The sequence below is a fragment of the Mustela lutreola genome, chromosome 3, assembly GCF_030435805.1.
Source record: "Mustela lutreola isolate mMusLut2 chromosome 3, mMusLut2.pri, whole genome shotgun sequence".
Classification (NCBI taxonomy): Eukaryota; Metazoa; Chordata; class Mammalia; order Carnivora; family Mustelidae; genus Mustela; species Mustela lutreola.
This window is the reverse complement of record NC_081292.1, coordinates 145,360,562-145,383,213: the sequence shown is the minus strand read 5'-3', so window position 1 is coordinate 145,383,213 and position 22,652 is coordinate 145,360,562. Positions and strand designations below refer to the sequence as shown.

The 22,652-nt window shown below is 37.8% G+C and overlaps 1 protein-coding gene across 7 annotated transcripts; it reads left to right on the top strand.

Moving 5' to 3' along the window:
* Nucleotides 1-20: 20 nt before the first annotated feature.
* Nucleotides 21-19,469, top strand: PHOSPHO2 (phosphatase, orphan 2). 7 transcript variants are annotated; one of them, XR_009351894.1, is made up of 6 exons: nt 24-283; nt 1,061-1,094; nt 10,399-10,489; nt 13,467-13,529; nt 18,760-18,857; nt 19,007-19,463. XR_009351894.1 is itself a non-coding variant. In XM_059167087.1 (3 exons), the coding sequence occupies exon 3, from the start codon at nt 5,202-5,204 to the stop codon at nt 5,925-5,927; it is 726 nt and encodes a 241-aa protein (XP_059023070.1). In that variant the 5' UTR covers nt 21-283; nt 1,061-1,094; nt 5,176-5,201; the 3' UTR covers nt 5,928-5,937. The 7 variants fall into 7 exon arrangements, 2 of the variants coding, with proteins under 2 accessions (XP_059023070.1, XP_059023071.1); XR_009351896.1 differs by lacking the exon at nt 1,061-1,094 and having other exon boundaries at nt 22-283; nt 19,007-19,465; XR_009351895.1 differs by lacking the exon at nt 13,467-13,529 and having other exon boundaries at nt 23-283; nt 19,007-19,466.
* Nucleotides 19,470-22,652: the final 3,183 nt, after the last annotated feature.

The following is a 22,652-nucleotide window of genomic DNA, read 5'->3' as shown; positions in this document are numbered from 1 at the left end:
TGCTGCCACGGGCCATTGGGCTGGGAAACAGGGACTGCGCCTGCGCGGGAAGTCGTGGCCCAGCGTGCCTGATGGGTTACCCTCATTGACAGGCACAGGAACGAGGTCGGAGGGCAGAGTCCGCGGGAGCGGCGCGGAGGAAAGGCTGCTGCTGGCACTTGGTCTGGGTCAGTGAGGATCTCTGGGGAACCGGCCCGGCGCTCCCATTCTCATCCAGCGCGCTTCTCACAGGGGATGACCCCCAGCAAGGTGCCTGCGCCTACGTTCAGTGCGGACCCTGCAGGTGTGTGGGAGAACGAGGCCTGGGCTCGGTGTGCGCGGTCCGCAGACCTCCGCGGGTGGAAGGTGGAGGGCAGAGGCCTCCCTTCCGTAGAGTCATGGACAGAAAATCTGTTTTTATTTTATTTTATTTTATTTTAAGATTTTATTTATTCATTTGACAGAGAGAGATCACAAGTAGGCAGAGAGGCAGGCAGAGAGAGAGAGGAGGAAGCAGGCTCCTTGCTGAGCAGAGAGCCCAATGCGGGACTCGATCCCAGGACCCTGAGATCATGACCCGAGCCGAAGGCAGCGGCTTAACCCACTGAGCCACCCAGGCACCCCAGAAAATCTGTTTTTAAATACTTCGGTTTCTAAGCCATGAAACAGGTTAGATGAAGCATATATATATATATATATATATATATATATATATATATATATATATTTTTTTTTTCTTTTCTTCAAGAAAGAGAAGTGTTAAAACTTGGATATCGTCCCAGAACATTCCTGTTAGGACCTTTAAGACATTTTAATTTGCTCTGTAAATACAGTATAGTAAAATTGAATGTATCTGTGGGACTAGTCAGACCTCGAAGGACGCAAAAAACTGTTGAGAGTGGATGCAGGCTAGGTTTCAGAAGATCCTTTTCTGACACATCGAAGTACAAATGATTTCATTATAAGCTAGTCGGCTAGGACACCTACACATTAGGCATCAAGCTAGAGTCACTCAAAATGAAAGAAGGTAAGATTTTTAATCACTAAAGTTCTAACACGTAGTTGTACTGTTTTTCTTTAGATTTTCTATCAGATGTTCCACCGTAATAATGCTGGTAAGTATGAAAGGATTAGTAAAATACTTGTTGACAGAAATTAGCTTTTGCACATATAGTATCGATGGTTTTGTTTGTTTTTTGAAAGCATGGTTGTATAAATGTCAAAAGCTGGGAAGGGTCAGAGATTTTTATCCCACTTGCAGGCTAACGACTTAGCCTGCCACAGTTCTGTAGAAGACACAGATTCCTAGGCAGAGATGGATTACCTACATAGAGCATTAGCAGTAGACGGACTATGAGCAGTTTTGCTCCACGTCCCACAGGGTGATGCAAAGAGGCCCAGAAGTCACCTGCAAGTGGAGTGTGTTGCCTTACAGGACAGGAACCCTGAGCTTAGGGGACCATATTTATTATACTGAACAATAGACATGCCTTTCAAGACTGTTCACTATACATACATTTTTGAGACGATAGGCGAGAGCATAGAGCAGTGAAAGTCTTGCTTGTAAGGCATGTAGAGCCAGTAGAGACCCATGAAGAATTACCTCCTAACAAAAATTCTCTGGAATTTTAACTAAATAGGTTACAGAAAGTATTGAATCATAAAATTCAGTGTCAACGATTTGCCAATTTAACATGATAGTCTAGTATCATTCAACTTCCAACACCTGGTTCACCGAACCCATGGATGTTTACAGCTAAGTCTATCTAGAGTTAGTTATCTCTCTGATTCCATCTCTGTGCTTTATTTTGTTGTGAAATTAAGGTAGTATTTGCATTTCTTTTCTTTTTTTTTTTAAGATTTTTTAAAAATTTATTTATTTGACAGGCAGAAATTACAAGTAGGCTGAGAGGCAGGCAGAGAGAAAGGAGGAAGCAGGCTCCCTGCTGAGCAGAGAGCTGGATGCGGGGCTCGATCCCAGGACCCTGGGATCATGACCTGAGCCGAAGGCAGAGGCTTGAACCCACTGAGCCACCCAGGCGCCCCAGTATTTGCATTTCGATCTGAAACAGAGTTTATTCTGGGGAAAAATTATTACAAAATCAGTGTAGAAAAAATTACAAAATCAGTGTAGAAAAAGAATGCACTGCAATTGAAGCACCCATGATCTTGTCACTGTAAACACAGACATCTTTTTAAAACCAAAATGCGATTATGCTGTACACACTATTTAGTGACTTAATTTGTACTAAACATCTTAGCTTTTATTGGCTACATAAATATTCATTATCTGGTTATCATATACATTATCATATTTAACCAGTCCCCAATCCTTGGATGTCTATGTAGTTTCAAATTTTCAGTATTGTAAAAAACACTTAGGCTATTGTTAATGCAGGAAACATTGCATAGATACCAAATGTGTACTGCTCATTCTTTTGGAGAGAATAGTTAATAACTGCTTTTGGAATTTTAACAAATTGGATTAAAATAGATTCACATTCTTACCACTAATTTTTGTGCACATTCTTGAGTTTTGAAGACTTTAAAAAAAAATATAGCACTAATCTTTGAAAGTTTATGGACAACAGAATGTAGTACTTGTGTATTATTTAACAAGAAAAAGAAGAAAATGGAATCTGGAAATCTCAGCATCATCAGTCTAATGCTTGTGATTTTATCCCATGGATAAAAATGTAGATTCATATAACATTCCCTGTTTTATAATTAAGACCTTTGTTTAATCAAGATTTTGTTTCTCCTATTGCCAACATGTGCCTCTCTGATGTGAGAGAAAACAACATAATTAGAAAACATAAATTTAAAAAAATACCTTAAATACTTTTATTAATTTTAGGAGTTAAGATGTCTCCGTTTCTTTGTTCCAAACCAGAAGACTTTGTTCTCTGCATATAGAGTAGGAGTAATGTTGGTTAGAAACTGGCTGGTGTTTAAAACTGAAGATTGTCATGACTGTTTAACTTAAACCCTATTCTGAAGTAAAAATAATTGCCTTGGAAATACTAAGTTTGGGTAAGTATTTTTTAATAAAGGTCTATGTTGAGTGGTGACAAAAAAAAAACTTACAGAAAATGATCTAAAATTAAATTTAAATTAAAATTAAGAAAGTACACTTTTAGATAGAAATTTATAGTCCATTGCAGAACTATGTTAACTTCAGGCTTATTATATATCTTATTTTGAGGTTAATAGTTCAGGAATTTGGATAACTTGTGGCTCATTAAATCTAGGCTTGAGACAGTTTTCAACCAATGAATTACATTTGAAAAATTTTTTTAAATTATGTATAAAGTTCAGAATGCTTGAAAAGTGTGTTTAATTTAAAGTGTGCCTAGAGTGTAGTGCTAATGTGTATGCCTTATTCTATGACAGTGAATTCTGCACTTAAATCTCTAGGAATCATCCATAGACACCTGGATTAGATATTTAGAGATACAAGGATCCAGAGTATCAGAGTATTACATACTGTCTAAATTCACACAACAAGAGATACCCTTCTGCGTTAGTTATTCTCCAGATATTCTAAATTGAGAGACATAGAATACTTACTCTTATATGAGTCTGTAAACTCTATTCTCAGTTTTACCAAATATATATGGTTAAATGCCATGTTTTCCATTTTTAATTGATCTCTTCTTTTTCTTATTGGTGAGGTTCTTCACTTTTCTTTTTAGGATTTCTTGTTAAAACTTCAGAATGGTTATAAGTAAGTCACAGATGTGGTATTACGATTAGTGTGTACTTCGGGACTAATGAATGTTTTCATGTATTAAACATCTTTTTGTCAAAATGACCACCTAATATTTATTTTTAAACTGATTAATAAGTGGGGCACCTGGTTCCATCATTTGGAGGACCATGTGACTCTTCATCTTGGGGTTGTAAGTTTCAGCCCCATGTTGGATGTAGAGATTACAAAAAAATAAATAAACTTAAATAAACTAATTAATAATCTTTAAATATTCTATTTCTTAGCCACTAGAGTACTGTACTTTAAGCATGAATTTTGGAGTGAAGTGGACCTGAGTCCAAATTTTAGCTCTTCAAATTAACTAAAATTTAATCAACTTAACAAATATTTAATCTTCAGTTTATATATTTTTAAGATGAAGATAATAATTTCTACTTAATAGAGTTATGAAGTTAAGTAGGTGATGAGATTGTAAAGTTCTTAGCCTAGTGTATTGTGATATCTTTAAAAGTATTAGTTACTCTTTAAAAAAAGATTTTTTTGTTGTTTATATGCAGTAATTGTAGCTTCTCATGGGTATTCTTTATAACTGTCTTTTTTTACATAATTTTTATCCATACTATCTGTTGGCCAGTTTAGTTTTTCCTTTTCTCAAGATTTAGAATTAATGACCTTCATTATCATTTAATGAAAACTAAGAATTAAGTAATCGTCATATCATAAGCAATGAGATTTTTCACACATTCCCAGATTATTTGGTACTCCAGAGCTAAACTGTCTAAGGAAAATACAAATAAATGTGAAAATTGTTAACAAAAGTTACTTCTAGTTTAGAAGAATGGAATTGACTCCCAGCTTTAATTTGTTTAGGATTTCAAGTACAACATCAAGCAACCATTTAGTTATAACACTGGCATTAATGATTTTAAGCTAAATGCCTTTTTTAGGAAAGTTGTTCAAATTTTGCAAGATGTCATGGTGTTAAAATTTGGTCAGAATTTAGGATAGTATACAGAGGATTTATATTATATGTGAGTTATTATTTAATATTTGGATTATTATAAATATTTTAAACTAATTTATGATTGATAATTTAAAGACAATAAGAGTGATTAGCCTACTTTTCTCTGTCTTTTTTATAATTTTTCTAAATTAGGCTGTAAAAGAATTATTTCATTACTCTTCTCATTGGCTTACTCTGTAGTTTAATTCTGAGTGTCAAAGAATCATACCCTCCAGAACACAATAATACTGTGAATATCCTTTTAGATATTTTGTTTCCATTTACTTGAAGTACTCAAATATGAACTTTGCTTCTTAAGAAAAAAATGCTTAAGTGGTAGCCTTAAATGCTTAATCATTTGACTTTTTTTATATTAACCCTTTGTTTTAGCAGATTAACACTCAGTAATGTTTGTTAAATAAGTGTAATAGCTAGACATGTAAAACAGTATGTTTAGGAAACACTATTTCTTGTTTTTCAGGGTAACCCACATTTGCTTTTGGAACCATGAAAATTTTGCTCGTTTTTGACTTTGACAATACAATCATAGATGATAATAGTGACACCTGGATTGTACAGTGTGCTCCAGAGAAAAAGCTTCCTATTGAACTACAAGATTCTTATGAAAAAGGATTTTGGACAGAATTTATGGGCAGAGTCTTTAAGTATTTGGGAGATGAAGGTGTAAGAGAAGATGAAATGAAAAGAGCAGTGACATCAATGCCTTTCACTCTAGGGATGGTGGAGCTTTTGAACTTTATAAGAAAGAACAAGGATAAATTTGACTGCATCATTATTTCAGATTCAAATTCAGTCTTCATAGATTGGGTTTTAGAAGCTACCAGTTTTCATGATGTGTTTGATAAAGTGTTTACAAATCCAGCAGCTTTCAATAGCAATGGTCATCTCACTGTGGAAAGTTACCATGCCCATTCTTGCAACAGGTGCCCCAAAAATCTTTGCAAAAATGTAGTTTTGGTAGAATTTGTAGATAAACAGTTACAACAGGGAGTGAATTATACACGAATTGTTTATATAGGTGATGGTGGAAATGATGTCTGTCCAGTAACTTTTTTAAAGAAGAATGATGTTGCCATGCCACGGAAAGGATATACTTTACAGAAAACTCTTTCTAGAATGTCTCAAAATCTTGAACCTATGGAATCATCTGTTATAGTTTGGTCTTCAGGTGTCGAAATAATTTCTTATTTACAGTTTCTAATAAAGGAGTAATATGCCAACAGCTGCAGTGTGTATTGGTTAAGGTTACTACAGCAGCATAAAACTAATACCTCAAATACGAGTGGCTTTAAAAAAAGAAAGTTTTTTTTTCCCCTCACTTAACAGGGTTTCAGAGGTAAGTATCACAAGGCTGCTGTGGTGCTCTAGCAACCTCAGCATTTGGCTTCTCTCTCACATTCCAAGATTGCTGTTCAAACTCTTTCCCTCACATCAACACTAACCAGCAAAGCAGAGGGCAGTCGAGTGAGAAGGTTGCACCCTCACTTAATTTTCTTGGCCAAGACTTAGTCACGGTCCCCCCACCTGACTGCGAGAAAGGATGAAAATACAGCTTTTATTCCAGATGACCATATGCCTGGGAAAAATTGGGGGAAGAAAGGACTACAGGATTAAGGTAGGTGCAATTAGTGTCTGCCAAAGGTGGTTGATAGGTAGATAATATTTTAAAATTTATTCCCAGATAGAGTGGTCATATATTTTACTTTCTTAGATGCTTACTTCAAAAGCATGTCTCGTAGTTACAGATCTTAAGAATAAGTGTGTTACTTTATTCAAGTAACAATACAAGGTTCCCAAATGTATATAATGTCCTACTCCCAAGTCAATATTTTATTTATTTGAGAGAGAGAGCATGAACAGGGGGAGGGTCAGAGAGAAAATCCACAAACAGATTCTGTTGACTGTGGAGCCTGACACAGGTTATCCCAGGACCTTGAGATCATGCCCTGAGCCAAAACCAAGAGTCAGCTGCTCAACCAACTGAGCCAGCCAGGTGTCCCCCAAATCAGCTTTTAAGATACAGATGCAATATCTATTGCACAAGTTTATACAAATTTCAGATTTTCTTTTTTTTAAATGAAATAAATTAATGTTCTTCAAATGTTTTAAATTTATATCAGCACCACAGGCTATAATTCCAGTATGCTGGTTTCATCAGTATGTTATTTCTATTTAGGAACGAAGTCTTTTATTTTTTTAAGGACACTTCATGGAGCCCAACATGGGGCTTGAACTCCCAACCCTGATATTGAGACCTGAGCTGAGATCAAGAATCAAATTCTTAACCGACAGAGCCACACACATGCCCCATTTTTTATTGTGGTTTTTCTTTCTTTTTATTCTTTAATTAAGTTTAGTTGATACCGTGTTACAGCATGTTGTTTGTACAGGTGTACAGCATGGTGTTTGGACAAGTTTATATTTTACATGTTTATGCATCATGCTATGTTCACCTCAGGTGTGACTCCCTCATCTGTCACTGTGGAAGACTGTAACAATACCAGTGACTATATGCCCTATACTGTATCTCTCATCCTGTGACTCACTCATTCCATGACGGGGAGCCTATATCTCCTACTCTTCTTCCTCACTTTTCCCTTCCCTCCACTCTGCACATGTCTAGCAACCGTGGGTTTATTCTCTATATTTATGGGTCTGTTTCTGCTTGTTTTATTTTCCAAACTACACATATAAGTGAAATCGTATGGTATATCTCTTTCCCTGACTTATTTCACTTAGCATAATGTCCTCTAGGCCCATCCATGTTGTTGCAAATGGCAAACTCCCATCCTTTTTGTGGCTGAGTAATATTCCTCTGTGTGTGTGTGTGTGTACACATCACATCTTTACTATGATAGACACAGATTTCTTCCATGCTGGGCTATTATACATAATGCTGCAATAAACATAGGGTTGCATATATCTTTTTAAAGATTTTATTTATTTGACAGAGATCACAAGTAAGCAGAGAGGCAGACAGAGAGGAAGGGAGAAGCAGGCGCCCCTCTGAGCGGAGAGTCAGATGTGGGGCTCGATCCCAGGACCCTGGGATCATGACCTGAGCTGAAGGCAGAGACTTTAACCCACTGAGTCACCCAGGTGCCCCAGGGTTGCATATATCTTTTTGAATTTGTGTTTTTGTTTTCTTTCAGTAAATACCCCTAGTGGAATTACTGGATCATATAGTATTTACACTTTTTAAAAGATTTTTTTTAAAAAAGATATTATTTATTTATTTGACAGAGACACAGAGAGAGAGGGAATACAAGCAAGGGGAGCAGGAGCGGGAGAAGCAGGCTTCCCACCTAGCAGGGAGCCTGATGTGGGCCTCGATCCTAGGACCCTGGGATTATGGCCTGAGCCAAAGGCAGTTGCTTAATGACTGAGGTGCCCCATTAAAAAAAGATAAATAAATAAACCTCCAGGGCACCTGGGTGGCTCAGTTAAAGCCTCTGCCTTTGGCTCAGGTCATGATCCCAGGGTCCTGGGATCAAGCCCCACATGGGGCTTTCTGCTCCACGGAGAGCCTGCTTCCTCCTCTCTCTCTCTGCCTTCCTCTCTGTCTACTTGTGATTTCTGTCTGTCAAATAAATAAATAAAAATCTTAAAAAACAAACAAACAAACCCTCCATACTGTTTTCCATGGTGGCTGCATCAACTTACATTCCCACTGGCAGTGCCTGAAGTTTCCTTTTTTCCCACATCCTTGTCAACACTTACCATTTCTTGTCTTTGTGTTACTAGCCATTCTGATAGGTGTAAGGTATTATCTCACTGTAGTTTTGATTTGCATTTCCCTGATGATGAGTGATGTTCAGCAGCTTTTCATGTGTTTCTTAGCCATCTATATGTCTTCTTTGGAGAAATGGCTCTCTGCTCATATTTTTTGCCCATTTTTAAAATTGGATCATTTCTTTGGTGTTGAATTGTGTAAGTTCTTTATACTTGTTGGATATTAACCCCTTATTGGATATATCATTTACAAATATCTTCTCCCATTCAGTAGTTTGCTTTTTTGTTCTATTGATATTTCCTTTTGCTGTGCAAAAGCTTTTTATTTTGGTGTAGAACTAGTAGTTTATTTTTGTTTTTGTTTCCTTTGCCTAAAGGAAATATATCTGGAAAAATGTTGCTGAGGCCAATGTCAAAGAGATTACTGCCTATATTTTCTTCTAGGAGTTTTATGGTTTCAAGTCTCACATTTAGATCTTTAGTCACTTTGAATTTATGCTTGTGTATGGTGTAAGAAAGAGTCTGGTTTTATTCTTTTGCATGTAGTTGTCAAGTGTTCCCAGCACCATTATTATTATTATTATTATTATTATTATTACTTTTAAATATGAGGCATTTCTTTCTTTTTTTTTAAATATATATTTGTTTTGTTTTATTTTGTTTCCTAAGAGAAAGAGAGAGTAGGGAGGGGCAGAGGGATAGAGAGAACGCCAAGCAGCCTTCATACCTGGTGCAGAGCTGAATGCGGGGCTAGATCTTACAATCCTGGATCATGACTTGAGCCAAAATCAAGAATCGGACACTTAACTGACTGAGACTCCCAGGCACCCCTTCCTGCACCATTTATGAAAGAGACTGTCTTTTCCTCGTTGTATATTTTTGCCTCTTTTATTGTAGATAAATTGGGCACATAATCTAGGTTTATTTCTGGACTCTATTCTGTTCCACTGATGTGTGTGTCTATTTTTGTACCAGTACCATACTGTTTTGATTATTACAGCTTTGTAATATATACTGAAATCTGGGATTGTGATACTTCAGCTTTGTTCTTCTTTCTCAAGATTAGCGATGCATATTTGAGCGATACAATATATAATAGTAGGAATATTCAACATTTAAAAAAAATTTTTTTAAAGATTTTATTTATTTATCAGAGAGAGAGAGGAGGAGAGAGCGAGCACAGGCAGACAGAATGGCAGGCAGAGGCAGAGGGAGAAGCAGGTTCCCTGCTGAGCAAGGAGTCCGATGTGGGACCCGATCCCAGGACGCTGGGATCATGACCTGAGCCGAAGGCAGCTGCCTAACCAACTGAGCCACCCAGGCGTCCCGGAATATTCAACATTTAAGAGACTGTTTCACATGAGGGTATTAGCAAAACACCAACTACCTTGAAAGTTTTATAATTCTATGCTAACTTCTAGATTCTCGTGTTTTAGGCATAAATTTCCATTATGTAACAATAGAATTTTCTTATCATTATGAGAAGCTCCAAAAGTAGATTTTCAACATAATTTAATGGGAAAAATTTGTACCATCTGTTTTTTCTAGGCTAAAAATGTAATTCTTCATTTGAATCTTTGTTTTGCTGTAAATTTATAAACTAGATTATGTTGAAACACATTTACTTTTAGGTAACTGAGTAAGGAAATGAGATTACCTAGGATATTTAGACCTCCCAGGTGCTTGGCAGAAGCAAATCTAATTCCCTCAAGAGGAAATTAATATCCAAGTGTGGTGGACAGACTTTAAGGTGGCCCCCCATGATCCTTCTATCCTGGTATTGTGTGTGTGTGTATGTGTGTGTGTGTGTGAGACTTACGATTTGCTTCTAATCAATGGAATACCACAAAGATGATGGGATGTATGTGATAATGTGACATGATTACATTATATCAGATTATAATTATCTTGTTAATGAATTCTCTCCCTTTATTTTATTTTATTCTTTCAGATTTATTTATTAGGGAGCGTACGTGCATGTGAGCAGGAGGGAGGAGCACAGAGAATCCCAGACAGACTCCCTGCTGAGCATGCAGCCCGAGGTGAGGCTCAATCTCACAACCCTGAGATCCTGACCTGAGCCAAAACCAAGAGTCCAAGGCTTAACCAACTGAGCCACGCAAGCACCCCTATTATTGTTATTGTTATTGTTATTGTTATTATTATTTTCTGTCTCTCGATTTCAAAGAAGCAAGCTGCTCTGTTCTGAACAGGACTTTAGAGGGCCACAGGGCAAGCAATTGAGAGTGGCCTCTAGCCAACAGCAAAGAGTAGGTCCCTGGTGCAGTAGCCCTTAGGGAACTGCATGCTACAACTATGTGAGCTTGGAAGTGGATCCCTTCCTAGTGGGACCTCGGCTGAGATCATAGCTCAGCCTGACACCTTGGTTTGGATTTGTGAGACCCTGAAACAGAAGATTCAGTGGAGGTGTGTTTGGACTCATGATCCGCGGAACCTATGAGATAAGAAATGTCTGTTGTTTTATGATGCTAAATTTGTGGTAATACTGGTAAGCAGCAGTAGAAAAATTAATGCAGTAAGCCTCAAAATAAATTCTATAAATAGTTTTGCAAATACCTTTTGGAGCATACGATAAAAAGTAGCCACACCAAAAGACATGAATGAATACCAGAAGAAGCAGAAGCTCCATTTAAACAGATATTAGCATTTTCAGACACAAATGAAACTTATGAGAATTTTGGCAAAAAAACTGAAAATTACATAAACAAATATGGAAATACTAGAACTGAAAATTACCATGACCGAAATTAGAATCTTGGTGGATGGATTTGACGGCAGAACAGGCCCAGCTGAAGAGTTAGAGAATGAGCACAAGTTGGAAGGAAACAACCAGAATGATGTGGAGAGAGACAAAATAGTGAAAATACAGAAGAAAAGAAACATGGAAGTTATGTAAGATCTAACATGGAAACATAGGAAAGGAGGAAAAAAATTAAACATGCAGTGTTTTAAAAGATAATAACAGAGAACTTTACAACATTGATATACAACAGCAAAATAAATTCAAGAGTCTTTATAAACCCCAAACAGGATAAATAAAAAAGAAAAAAACACATAGAATCACATCACTGTTAAACCACTGATAACCAAAAAAAAAACAAAAAAAACAAAAAAACACTGATAACCAAAGATGGAAAAAAACGACATTGAAAAGAAAAACAATTAATTTAATAACTGGCATTCTTTCTTTCTTAAATGTTGATACAATTCAACAGTGAAGCCATCCAGGCCTAGAGTTTTCTTTGTTGGCAGAATTTTAGCTACTAATTCAATTTCCTCAATAGATATAGGACAGTTCATGTTGTATAATTTTTCTTGAGTAAACTTTGGTCGTATGTTGGGTCTATTTATCTATTGCTGCATAGCAAATTACCTCGGAATTTAACAGCTTAAAGCTAAGCGGTATCTCACAGTTTCTGTAGATGAGGAATTCAGGAGCACTTTACTGGGTTTTCAGGATCTTTAACGGGTCAAAATGTCAGCTAGGGGGGTGCCCGTGTGGCTCAGTCGTTAATCGTCTTCCTTCCACTTGGGTCATGATCCCACAGTCCTGGGATCAAGATCACATTGGGCTCCCTGCTCAGCAGGAAGCCTGCTTCTCCCTCTCCCACTGTCCCTGCTTGTGTTCCCTTTCTCGCTGTCCCTCTCTTTTGGATAAATAAATAAAATCTTAAAAAAAAAAAATGTCAGCTAGGCTTATAGCCATGAAAGTTCCATTAAGGCTGGAGGCTTTGCTTGCAAGGTGGCTTCCTCACATGGCTTCTGGCAGAAGGCTGCAATTCCTCACGGCTTATCAGGAAGTCTCAATTCATTGCTAGTTTTTGGCAAGAGGCTTCAATTTCCAACCACTTGGGCCTTTCCAAAGAACTGCTTGAGTGTCCCAAAAGACTTGGTTTCCTGCCAAGTGAGTGATCTAAGAGATAGGGCAGAGAGGAAACCACAATGCCTTTTGTGACCTAGTCTCAGGTGCCAAACACCATAAGTTCTGCCATATTCTATTTATTGAAACAGAACATTAAATTAAGCCCACACTCAAATGGACGGGAACTAGACTCCACTATTGAAGAGGGAGTTAAAGAATGTTGAATATACTTTAAAAAGAAGTCTCTCAAGGACTTCACCTCATGTAAGTTGCGAAATTCAGGGACATACAGCTTTTTGTAATATTCCTTTATTAATCTTTTAATTTTACAATGAACACATGTGTACCTATTATTTAAATTTTACCATTAACATTTAACTCTGCTTGTTTTTTCACATATCTATACATCCTTCTATCTAGCCATCTTTTTTTCCTTTTGCTTTTTTTTTTTTTTAGAAACTTTATTTGAGACAGAGATACACAGAGAGCATGAATGGGGGGAGGGGCCAAGGGAGAGAGAGAAGCAGACTCCCTGGTGGGCAGAGCCTGATGTGGGTGGGGCTCCATCCTAGGACCCCGAGATAGTGACCTGAGCAGAAACCAATTTCAGATGCTTAACCGACTAAGCCACCCAGGCACCCCTGATATGCCCACGTATTGATTTGCTTTTATTTTTTTTTTATTTTTTTTTTAAAGATTTTATTTATTTATTTGACAGACAGAGATCACAAGTAGACAGAGAGGCAGGCAGAGAGAGAGAGAGGGAAGCAGGCTCCCTGCTGAGCAGAGAGCCCAATGCGGGACTCGATCCCAGGACCCTGAGATCATGACCTGAGCTGAAGGCAGCGGCTTAACCCACTGAGCCACCCAGGCGCCCCTTGATTTGCTTTTATAGCATTTCACTTTTTTAGCTCCTGGTTTATACTAGCCCTGAAAGAGAGTTAGAAAAGACTTTTTTTTTTTTTTTTTTTTTTTTTTTAACAGTCTCATAAGTTCCTTCAAGGGATAACTGATATGTCAGTAGGACAACTGCAGGCAGGGACCAAATGGGGTAGAGTAGCTCTGTTAATAGTGTGAGTGGGACTAGAATTTATAGCCTTTTCCCCACCCCTATAATGAGATATGCTCTTTTACAGAAGATGAGAGGAGTCCTCTACTGATGTAATAACCGAACAACACATCTTCAGATGAGACTAACTGTAAGAAATGTATAAACTGTAATTGATTAAATTCCTTGACTAATACATTACCATATTGTGTACTCTATTTGATTTCTTTCTTAGGTGGACAATGTGAGAGTTCTGTTGTACACAGATTTTTTTGATGTTCTCTATAAGGGCTCATGGAATAGTCTAGGCCAAAAACTATATCTATCCTTGTTTATGTCATACAAACTAATGTCTGTATGATTGTTCAAATAGAAACAAAATATTAACATAGATGTTCCTTAACACAGAAATTCTTAGAAAGTCCCATTGTTTATGGAAAACATGACTGAGTAAAAAAAAATTAGTTTGTCATGTATTTAAATAATAAAATGTCATTTGTGTATCTAAACAACTAGTACATATTTATTTATAATTAAACCAAATATTGTTTACCTCCTAAGATTTTTTTTTTTTTTTTTTTTTTTTTTACCTCCTAAGATTTTTATAGTCATTGCAAAATGGAAATCTTCCTCATTCACATTTTTTTAAAAGATTTATTTGTTTTGGAGAGAGAGCATGAGCTTAGGCAGTGGGGCAGGGGAGAGACAGAGAGAGAGAGAGCCCAGACTCAAATGAGCACAGAGCCCGTTGCGGGGGTCTATCTCATGATACTGAGATCATCACCTGAGCCAAAATCAAGAGTCTGATGCTTAACTGACTGAGCCACTTAGGTGCTCCTCATTCACATTTTTCCTGCCATTTAGTCATTTCCTGGATTAAGTTACATACAAAAATCACAACTCTTTTCACAAGTTGGTCCAAAAGGTATTTTATCATCGTCAGTTCAGTATGAAATAACATTCTTTCATGGATCTATTAACAACTTAGCCCTTCTCACACTTAAATCTAGAAATTCCTTTTGTGCAATTTTGGAGGCTAAAAATCATTCAACAAATATGTTTTTGCCACCCACTGTGTGCAAACAAAACAAAAACCTCTGGAAGTATAGAACTATCTCTTCCAAGGAAAGACACCCTTCTAAGAAGTTATAATTTGAAGGGGTGGTACACTTACTTTCATAATTCACAATACCAAAGTATGCTTCATGGGGTGCCTGGGTGGCTCAGTGGGTTAAAGCCTCTGCCGTCGGCTCAGGTTGTGATCTCAGGATCCTGGGATTGAGCCCTGCATCGGGCTCTCTGCTCAGCAGGGAGCCTGCTTCCTCCTCTCTCTCTCTCTGCCTCTCTGCCTACTTTGATCTCTGTCTCTCAAATAAATAAATAAAATCTTTAAAAAAACAAAAAACAAAGTATGCTTCATGAGGCATCTTAGTAATTAGCATAAGCTAAAAGTACTTAGGCCAAGGAAGGACTGATTGACCATATAGTGCAGTGTTTTGCTCTCCATCATTTGATTTTTTTAAAAAAAGATTTTATTTATTTATTTGACAGAGAGAGATCACAAGTAGGCAGAGAGGCGGGCAGAGAGAGAAAGGAGGAAGCAGGTTCCTCACTGAGCAGAGAGCCCGATGCGGGACTCGATCCCAGGACCCTGAGATCACAACCTGAGCTGAGGGCTGCAGCTTAACCCACTGAGCCACCCAGGTGCCCAATTGATTAACTGTGATATAAGAGAAGCTTTATGAAAGCGGTCAACTGTGATGCACACCTTAAAAAATGGAAAGTAGGGTCACTTGGTTGGCTGCATCAGTAGAACATACGGCTCTGGATCTCGGGGTCATGTGTTCAAACCCCATGCTGGGCATGGAGATTACTTTTTAAAAAATGGAAAGGATTTGGAGAGATGGAAAGGATAGAGCTTCCCAGATGAAGGGAATAATCTGAAATAAGATGGAGTGAGCACAGCATACTCATGAGGCTGTGATGAGGTTATGAAGTCAAGGGTTTAAACTGGGGTGTAATGGAATCAGTTTTGTAAGTGGGATTTGGCCAATTTATGGACAGGTTTGAAAGCTAACCAGTGGAGTTTGAATTTTTTCTGCAAAGCTCTCAGGAGTAAGCTAATGGAAGTGATGTGCAGGAAGTGGTGTTTGGGGACATTGAAAGGTTATGTACAACTTGGGAGGAAAGGGAAGAGATAACACAGGAAAGTCTTACTGTAAGTGAGAAGTGACAAAGACCCCATAGGAGAATTAAAACGAAGGGATAGGGGCACCTGGGTGGCTCAGTCATTAAGCGTCTGTCTTCGGCTCAGGTTATGACCCAGGGTCCTGGGATGGAGCCCTATCAGGCTGCCTGCTCAGTAGGAAGCCTACTTCTCCCTCTCCCACTCCCCTTGCTTGTGCTCCCCCTCTCACTGTCTCTCTCTCTTTCTGTCAAATAAATGAATAAAATCTTTTTTAAAAAATGAAGAGATAAACCAGATGGTTTAAATTTGAAAATTTTAAAAAGTCAAACCTTTTAGACCATATGCTAATCTATCCTACTGTGGATTAAGTCACTTACGTCATTTCCTAGAGAACTATGGACCTTGAGCATGTTTTTTTAACAAAATTCCAGAAGTCTTCCTGTTAATACATTCATGTTTCCATTTATATAACAAATATTTATTGAGCACCTGTTAAATGCAGACATTGTTCTAAAAATATAGAATTGAATTAGCGATAGCAACTATGAACAGACAAAAATCAGTGCTTTCATGGAGCTTACATTCTAGTGGGAGAAATGATACAATAATCTGATAAATAAGCAAATATATATGATTTTCTAGATGGTAATAAGAACTATGGGTTAAAATAAAGCCAGTAAGAGGGATAGGAAATAGCTGGCAGGGCAGGGAGACAATTTTAAATGGGTTCGTAGGAGAAGGCCTCACTGAGAAGTTGATCCTTGAGTAAAAACCTGACAGGGAGCCCTGAGTGGGTCACAAAGCAGTAGCTGCAAAAAGCAGTTGTAGGAAAAGGAAGAGCCGTTAATGAGGACAGAAGCAGTGCTGTTCCTAGTGAGAGCAGAAAGCACAGCTGGTGTGGGGGTCCAGGAAGCCATTATAAGTAATTTGTCTTTTCCTTAATGAGACACAGAGTCATTAAAGAGCTCTAATCGCTGATTTACTTTAAAGTATCTGTTTGTCTTGGTTTATTTGAGCCAATACTCTTACTTTTTTTTATTTTCTGTTCATAAGAATTGGGTTTCTGCCGCTTGTAATTGAAAAAGTTTCTAGTTTATTATACTCTGTCTTCCATTAATTTTATCTGGAATTTAACTTTAACGGTGGCACCAAAAACATATTTTCAATAAACTGCTATCTTTTAAGTGACTCTCCCCCGCAAAGCAGACTAGTTCCTGTTTTGAGGCTTTCTTAAGTTTTTTGAACAAGTGCTCCCAAACAACTGAAAAATTACATACTCACTTCCACGTCTTCAGACTGATATTGAAGACTTTTCAACATAGGTTTCAACATTTGCTAAGACTGTGATTTCTTTTTTCTTAAAGATTTTATTGATTTATTTTTGGAAAGCTACAGAGAGAGAGAGAGAATGAGTAAGGGGAAGGGCAAAGGGAGAGAATCTCAAGCAGACTCCACACTGAGCATGGAGACTGACCCAGGGCTCCATCCCATGACCCCACGATCATGACCTGAACCAAAATCAAGATTTGGACACTCAACTGACTGAGCCACCCAGGCGCACCCCCCCACCACGCCCCAGGTTGTGATTTCTAATATATTATATTATAAAGTAGGACTTTGTTTTAAAGATTTTTTTTTAAAGATTGTATTTATTTATTTGACAGACAGAGATCACAGGTAGGCAGAGAGGCAGGCAGAGAGAGAGGGGGAAACGGGCTCTCTGCTCAGCAGGGGAACTTGATCCCAGCATCCTGGGATCATGGCCTGAGCCAAAGGCAGAGGCTTTAACCCACTGAGCCACCTAGGCGCCACTAAAAATTTTGTTTTTAAGTAATCTCTACACTGAACATGGGGCTCGAATCCACAACCCCGAGATCAAGTTATGCCCTCCACTGACTGAGCAACTGTGGCAATCCAGGGATGACTTTTTAAATAGGAGTTTAAATAACTTTTAAGTCTATTTAATAAAACCTGTCTATAGTAACTTGAAACCTGCCATCATTCATTTAAAAATACATAAACAGGGGGTACCTGGCTGTCTTGGTCAGTGGAGTATGCAAGTCTTTATCTTGGGGTTGTGGATTTGAGTCCCATGTTGTGTATAGAAATTACTTAATATCATAAAAAAAAAAAGACCTAAATGGGGGTGCCTGGGTGGCTCAGTGGGTTAACCTCTGCCTTCAGCTCAGGTTATGATCTCAGGGTCCTGGGATCGAGCCCGGCATTGGGCTCTCTGCTCTGCTTCTCCACCCTCTCTCTCTACCTGCCTCTCTGCCTTACTTGTAATCTCTGTCTGTCAAATAAATAAATAAAAATCTTAAAAAATAAATAAATTGTTTTTTAAAAAACCCTAAATAAATTGTTCTTTAACAGTGTGAATTTTTTTCCTTTTTTATTGAAAAAAATATGCATAGTAATTGTATATTGGCATACAATGTTACATTTGTTTCGGGCATACAACATAGTGATTGTTGATTGTTTATACAATCTTATACATTATGCTATGCTCACCACAAATGTAGCTACCATCTGTCACCTGGCAACCTATTACAATACCATCAACTACATTTCCTATGCTGTGCCTTTTATTCAACAGTGGAAAATTTTTAAGCTCCTTCTTTTTTCTTCTTGAGCCTATATTTCTGTTCCACTTCTCCCGGAAAATGTTGTCTTACTGAAAATACAGGCAGTCCTCATTTTACACAGTAGTGCAGGAGCATAAAAATGACCATACAAGATCACTGTGCAAAAAGTAATGTTAATAATTAGTGGGAAACATTTTAATTGTCTTGTGACCTTTACACTTTTTTGCAGGAACATTAAAAACTGCCTTACTATTAGTTACAAATTAGTTACCAAAAAAATAAGAAAAAGGAAAAACATAGCAAGATTAGTACTTACTTAGTACACTGCAGTTAGAAACACTGAGGATGAAAGTATTTCTTTGTAAAAAATTTTTACTGAGTAGTTTGAACAGTTCTTGCCTTCATTTTGTCATACTGCTTAACAATACAGAGAGACCAGAATCTATGCCCTAGTGAATTGTCATACTTTTTTCTAAGTTTGGATCCGCTTCCAACATTTTATCCTTTGCATTTTCAATGTTGTGAAGAATCTTCACGAGTTCTTTTAATATGAAGTTTTTTGCTAACATCACTTCTTCTGGGACATCTTCATTCTTTTTTGTCAACAGCCTGTTTCCTCACTGAAGTCACTAAGTTGGCCTGCAGCAATTTCCACTGACTGCATGACCCGACTTTCTCGAGTGGTGGCACTGTCAACATTCCCACGGTCAGTTGTTTCTTCTAGAATTTCATTATATTCGATTCAAATTTCACTTGTGGCATGATCCCTCAATTCTTTGCTGTGCTTTCATTTTGTTGGCCAATGTCCTCTTTCAATGATCTATTTTTGTAAAATATTACATACATTTTTCACAGGCAGACAAGGAGATAAGACAACTACAAACTTTGCTACCCACATGTGAACTGAATCAGACATGCAGTGACCAATCACCAATGATTTTGAGAGAAGAAACATGTTTTGTCACTGACCATGACGTTCATCTTTATTTATGTGGTGACTCATGGATTGAAGAGCTAGGGGTGAAATTTGTATTTTGTACAATTACAGTTAATATACCATAGTAATTGAAATTCGAACCCAGTTTAGGGGATTGGTGTTAACTAAACCACAGTAACTGAAATTCGTGCATGTTGGAACCATTCAAAGAAAGGATTGTCTGTATACGTTTATACATTTTGTTAATCACCTCCTTAAATTTGTCTGCTACAAAAATGTACATAAATTAAAATTTAAACTATTTGATGTCTTTGATTCTTAAGTAGTAAAAAGAATTCTGGGCTAATTAACATTACAATTACTATAATCAAACAACATAAATATGTCTAAATTAAAAGTAAAAATTTTATTTCATCTGATGGGTGATTTTCTTTTCACTTAAGCCATACGTTTTTGGCTAAGTATTGCTTACTGTTGGAATGAGACAGAGTTTAGGTCAATGATATTCCTGTTTTTCATTTCTGTCGATAAAATCCATGAAAAAGTGTGTTCACATAGACAAATTGATGGGAATGAGAGGAATTTTACTATAGCAGTACCACTCATTTTGTGGATTCTTTCCAAGTTATTTGTCAAAAATGCTCTTTTACTTTTGCTAAAAACAAGGAATTTTAAAACTTCTTACTTACAAAAGTATTTGTTACCCAGTCATTAGACTGTTAACATTCTTATTTTCTAAAAAGCGTACCAAACAAGCTTTGCCAGATGTTATCAGCTCCAAAGTGGCTATAATATGTCTGTGCTAGTTGTCAACTATACAACTCCTAAGGACAGTGTTCATATTGTACTCTACTTGAGGGGAACGAGCTGGAATTGGGCAGTGCACAACTTACACAGCTGTATGTGGTGGCCTTATAAATATCCTTACTATTTTATACTTAGCAGCAACTTATTTAATCCAGTATGTAAATGAAATATACAAAAGTTCCTATATATATCCGTCATTTACACACATTGCTAATGACATCACAATCAACATATCAAACAGTTGATGACATAGCAATACTTAGTGGAAAGATGTACTAATACAGTTAAAACAGTAAATAAAATAGTTATTTTTAGAAACTAAGAGTCTTTTGAAAAGCGAAGCGTGATGTCAAAAGGCATCTAACTCCATGCCAAACTCAATATCAGCCAAGAGTCATTTATAGCTCATCTCCACGGTGGCTCTTTATTTCCTCAAGACTTGAATTCACAGATGGGACATTTGTTTTCTTGAACAGTGTCATTACTTTATTTAACTTATGAATGCTAATTATATGTTTCCGAGTGCATCAAATCTATTAGCATTTGCAGTGATCTCTTTGACAAAGCATGTGGTAAAGAGGAACTGCTCTGGCAGCCCCCTACAGGCCCTGCTCTTCCCTTAGCAAGTTGAGGCAGTCTAATATATATTCATAGACACATTTTTTTTTTTTTGCCTTTTAAAAAGTTGAGATATAATTGATGTGTAACATATACACTTTTAAGTAATATTCACAACCAGGGAACAACATCAGGCAATGGAAGCAAAAGGTTTTGTTTCTTTTTTTTTTTTTTTAAGATTTTATTTATTTATTTGAGAGAAAAAGAGAGGGCACAAACAGTGGGGGGGCAGGTGGAGGGAGAAGCAGACTCCCCACCGAGCAGGGCACCCAATGCTAGGACCCTGAGACCATGACCTGAGCTGAAGGCAGCTGCTTAACTGACTGAGTTTTCTGAAAACAAAAAACAAAAAACAAAAAAATACCTGTGCCAATGGCACTATAGTGAATTCTAATATTTAGTAATAACTTATTACATGCCATCTTGATTCTAGAAGTCCCTGCTCTTAGTTAGGTAGAGTCTATAATATTTTCTTTACATCAGACTTGGCACCATAGCCACAAACAGCCATCTGTGACACTTCAGTGACAAACATGGAAAGAATGCCCCATCTTTAATCAGTCACAATCACAGCCTTGGATGATAGCCCCAACAATAACATCATTATCAGTCACGAAGGACAAGCTGTCTTTTTTGAAGACATGTTTTAAAATACTAATTTCTAAATTGAGGTTATGATGAAGAATTAAGTGTAAATATCCTCTCATTATAATAGCTTTCATACATAATATTTAAATGTCACATCCAAAACGCTCTCACATTTGTAATTTTATTTTGTCTTTCTGATAACCTTATGTTAAGTTGAGCAAATAGTAGTATTTTCTGTTTTATGTATCAGAAAAGTAAGGATCAGAGAAATTTAGTGACTTGCTTAAGGCTATATGTTACAAAAGTAGCAGAGATGAATGGTAACCCTGAAACAAAATCTCACATACTTTTCTTCTCTACCAAACAGTTCACCAGATGTTGAGATACTGAGCCTTTTGTTTTTCTTCCGTTTTGGGTCCAACATTCATTCTTCGAATTGTGCAAAAGAATCACCTGATGCCCTTGAATAGAATACAGATTCCTAGGGCTCCTAGGCGAAGTCTGCATGTGGTGGTGTTTGTGGGGTGCTGCATCCTTAGCATCTCACATAATTCAATTGAGATCGACTTGTAGAATGAAACTAAAACCATCCAAATGAGAACAAGCGGACACTATTCAGCTCTTGCAATAGTAACAGAGTCAGCCACCATCACTTGCCTTTGGCAGAGGCTCAAAGGCAGACAGAAGATTGGGAAAGCTTTATAAAACTGAAAAAAGGGGAAGGTTTCAGGTATGTTCTGATTGGAAGTTGTTGGCCTGGGAAAGCTGGAGGCAGACTACTAGAAATAAGGGGGATTTTATGTGATTGGTTTGCGGAACACACAGGCTTTCCCTGATGGGTCCAGAATTGGAAGTCCAGCAAAAACAGGGAAGTTGGCAGTCCTTGAGGATGTCCTGACTGTTCTGCTCTGGCTACAGAAGTTATGGTGTAGCTTCCGGGGGTTCTTCTGTGGTTCAGAGTTCTGTGTTCACATATAGTTTGGCCATTGCCCTGTCTCTCACACCATACTCTGAAACACACTGGGCCTCTGGTGTTCATTTCATCCTGGTCTCTTTCCTCCCCTGACGTGGCTGGACTGTAAGCTCCATAAGATCTCTAGGTACCAATGCCTAGCCCTATCAGACCCTCAATAAAAACTTGCAAATGAATGGATGAATGATAAATGACAAGATTTGAAACTGGCTTTTGCTGGAAGAAAATGAACCTTCTGGTGTAGCACATGGACATCTTTGACGGGACCTGCTGTCACCAGGAAGAAAGGACCGGAGGCTGATTCTTCCAGCTACTCTACTCTAAATACCTTAACCTGAATCCTTCCCCTTAGCTGCTCTCCGTTTTTCTGAAAGCTTCCAGGTTAGTGTGCAAAACAGTCCCAGGGACTCGCTCCTGAGTGCTCCGCTGGCGAGCGGGATAGGGTTCGTGGAAAAGCGGCAGCTACTTCTGGCATTCTGAAGGCATCTTCCACCCCAGACCTTCCAGGTTTGCGGCGTTCTCTCCACGCGGTCCTCTCCATTTCTCCCTCTAGGGCCTGGGCTGGTGAGAGCACCGAA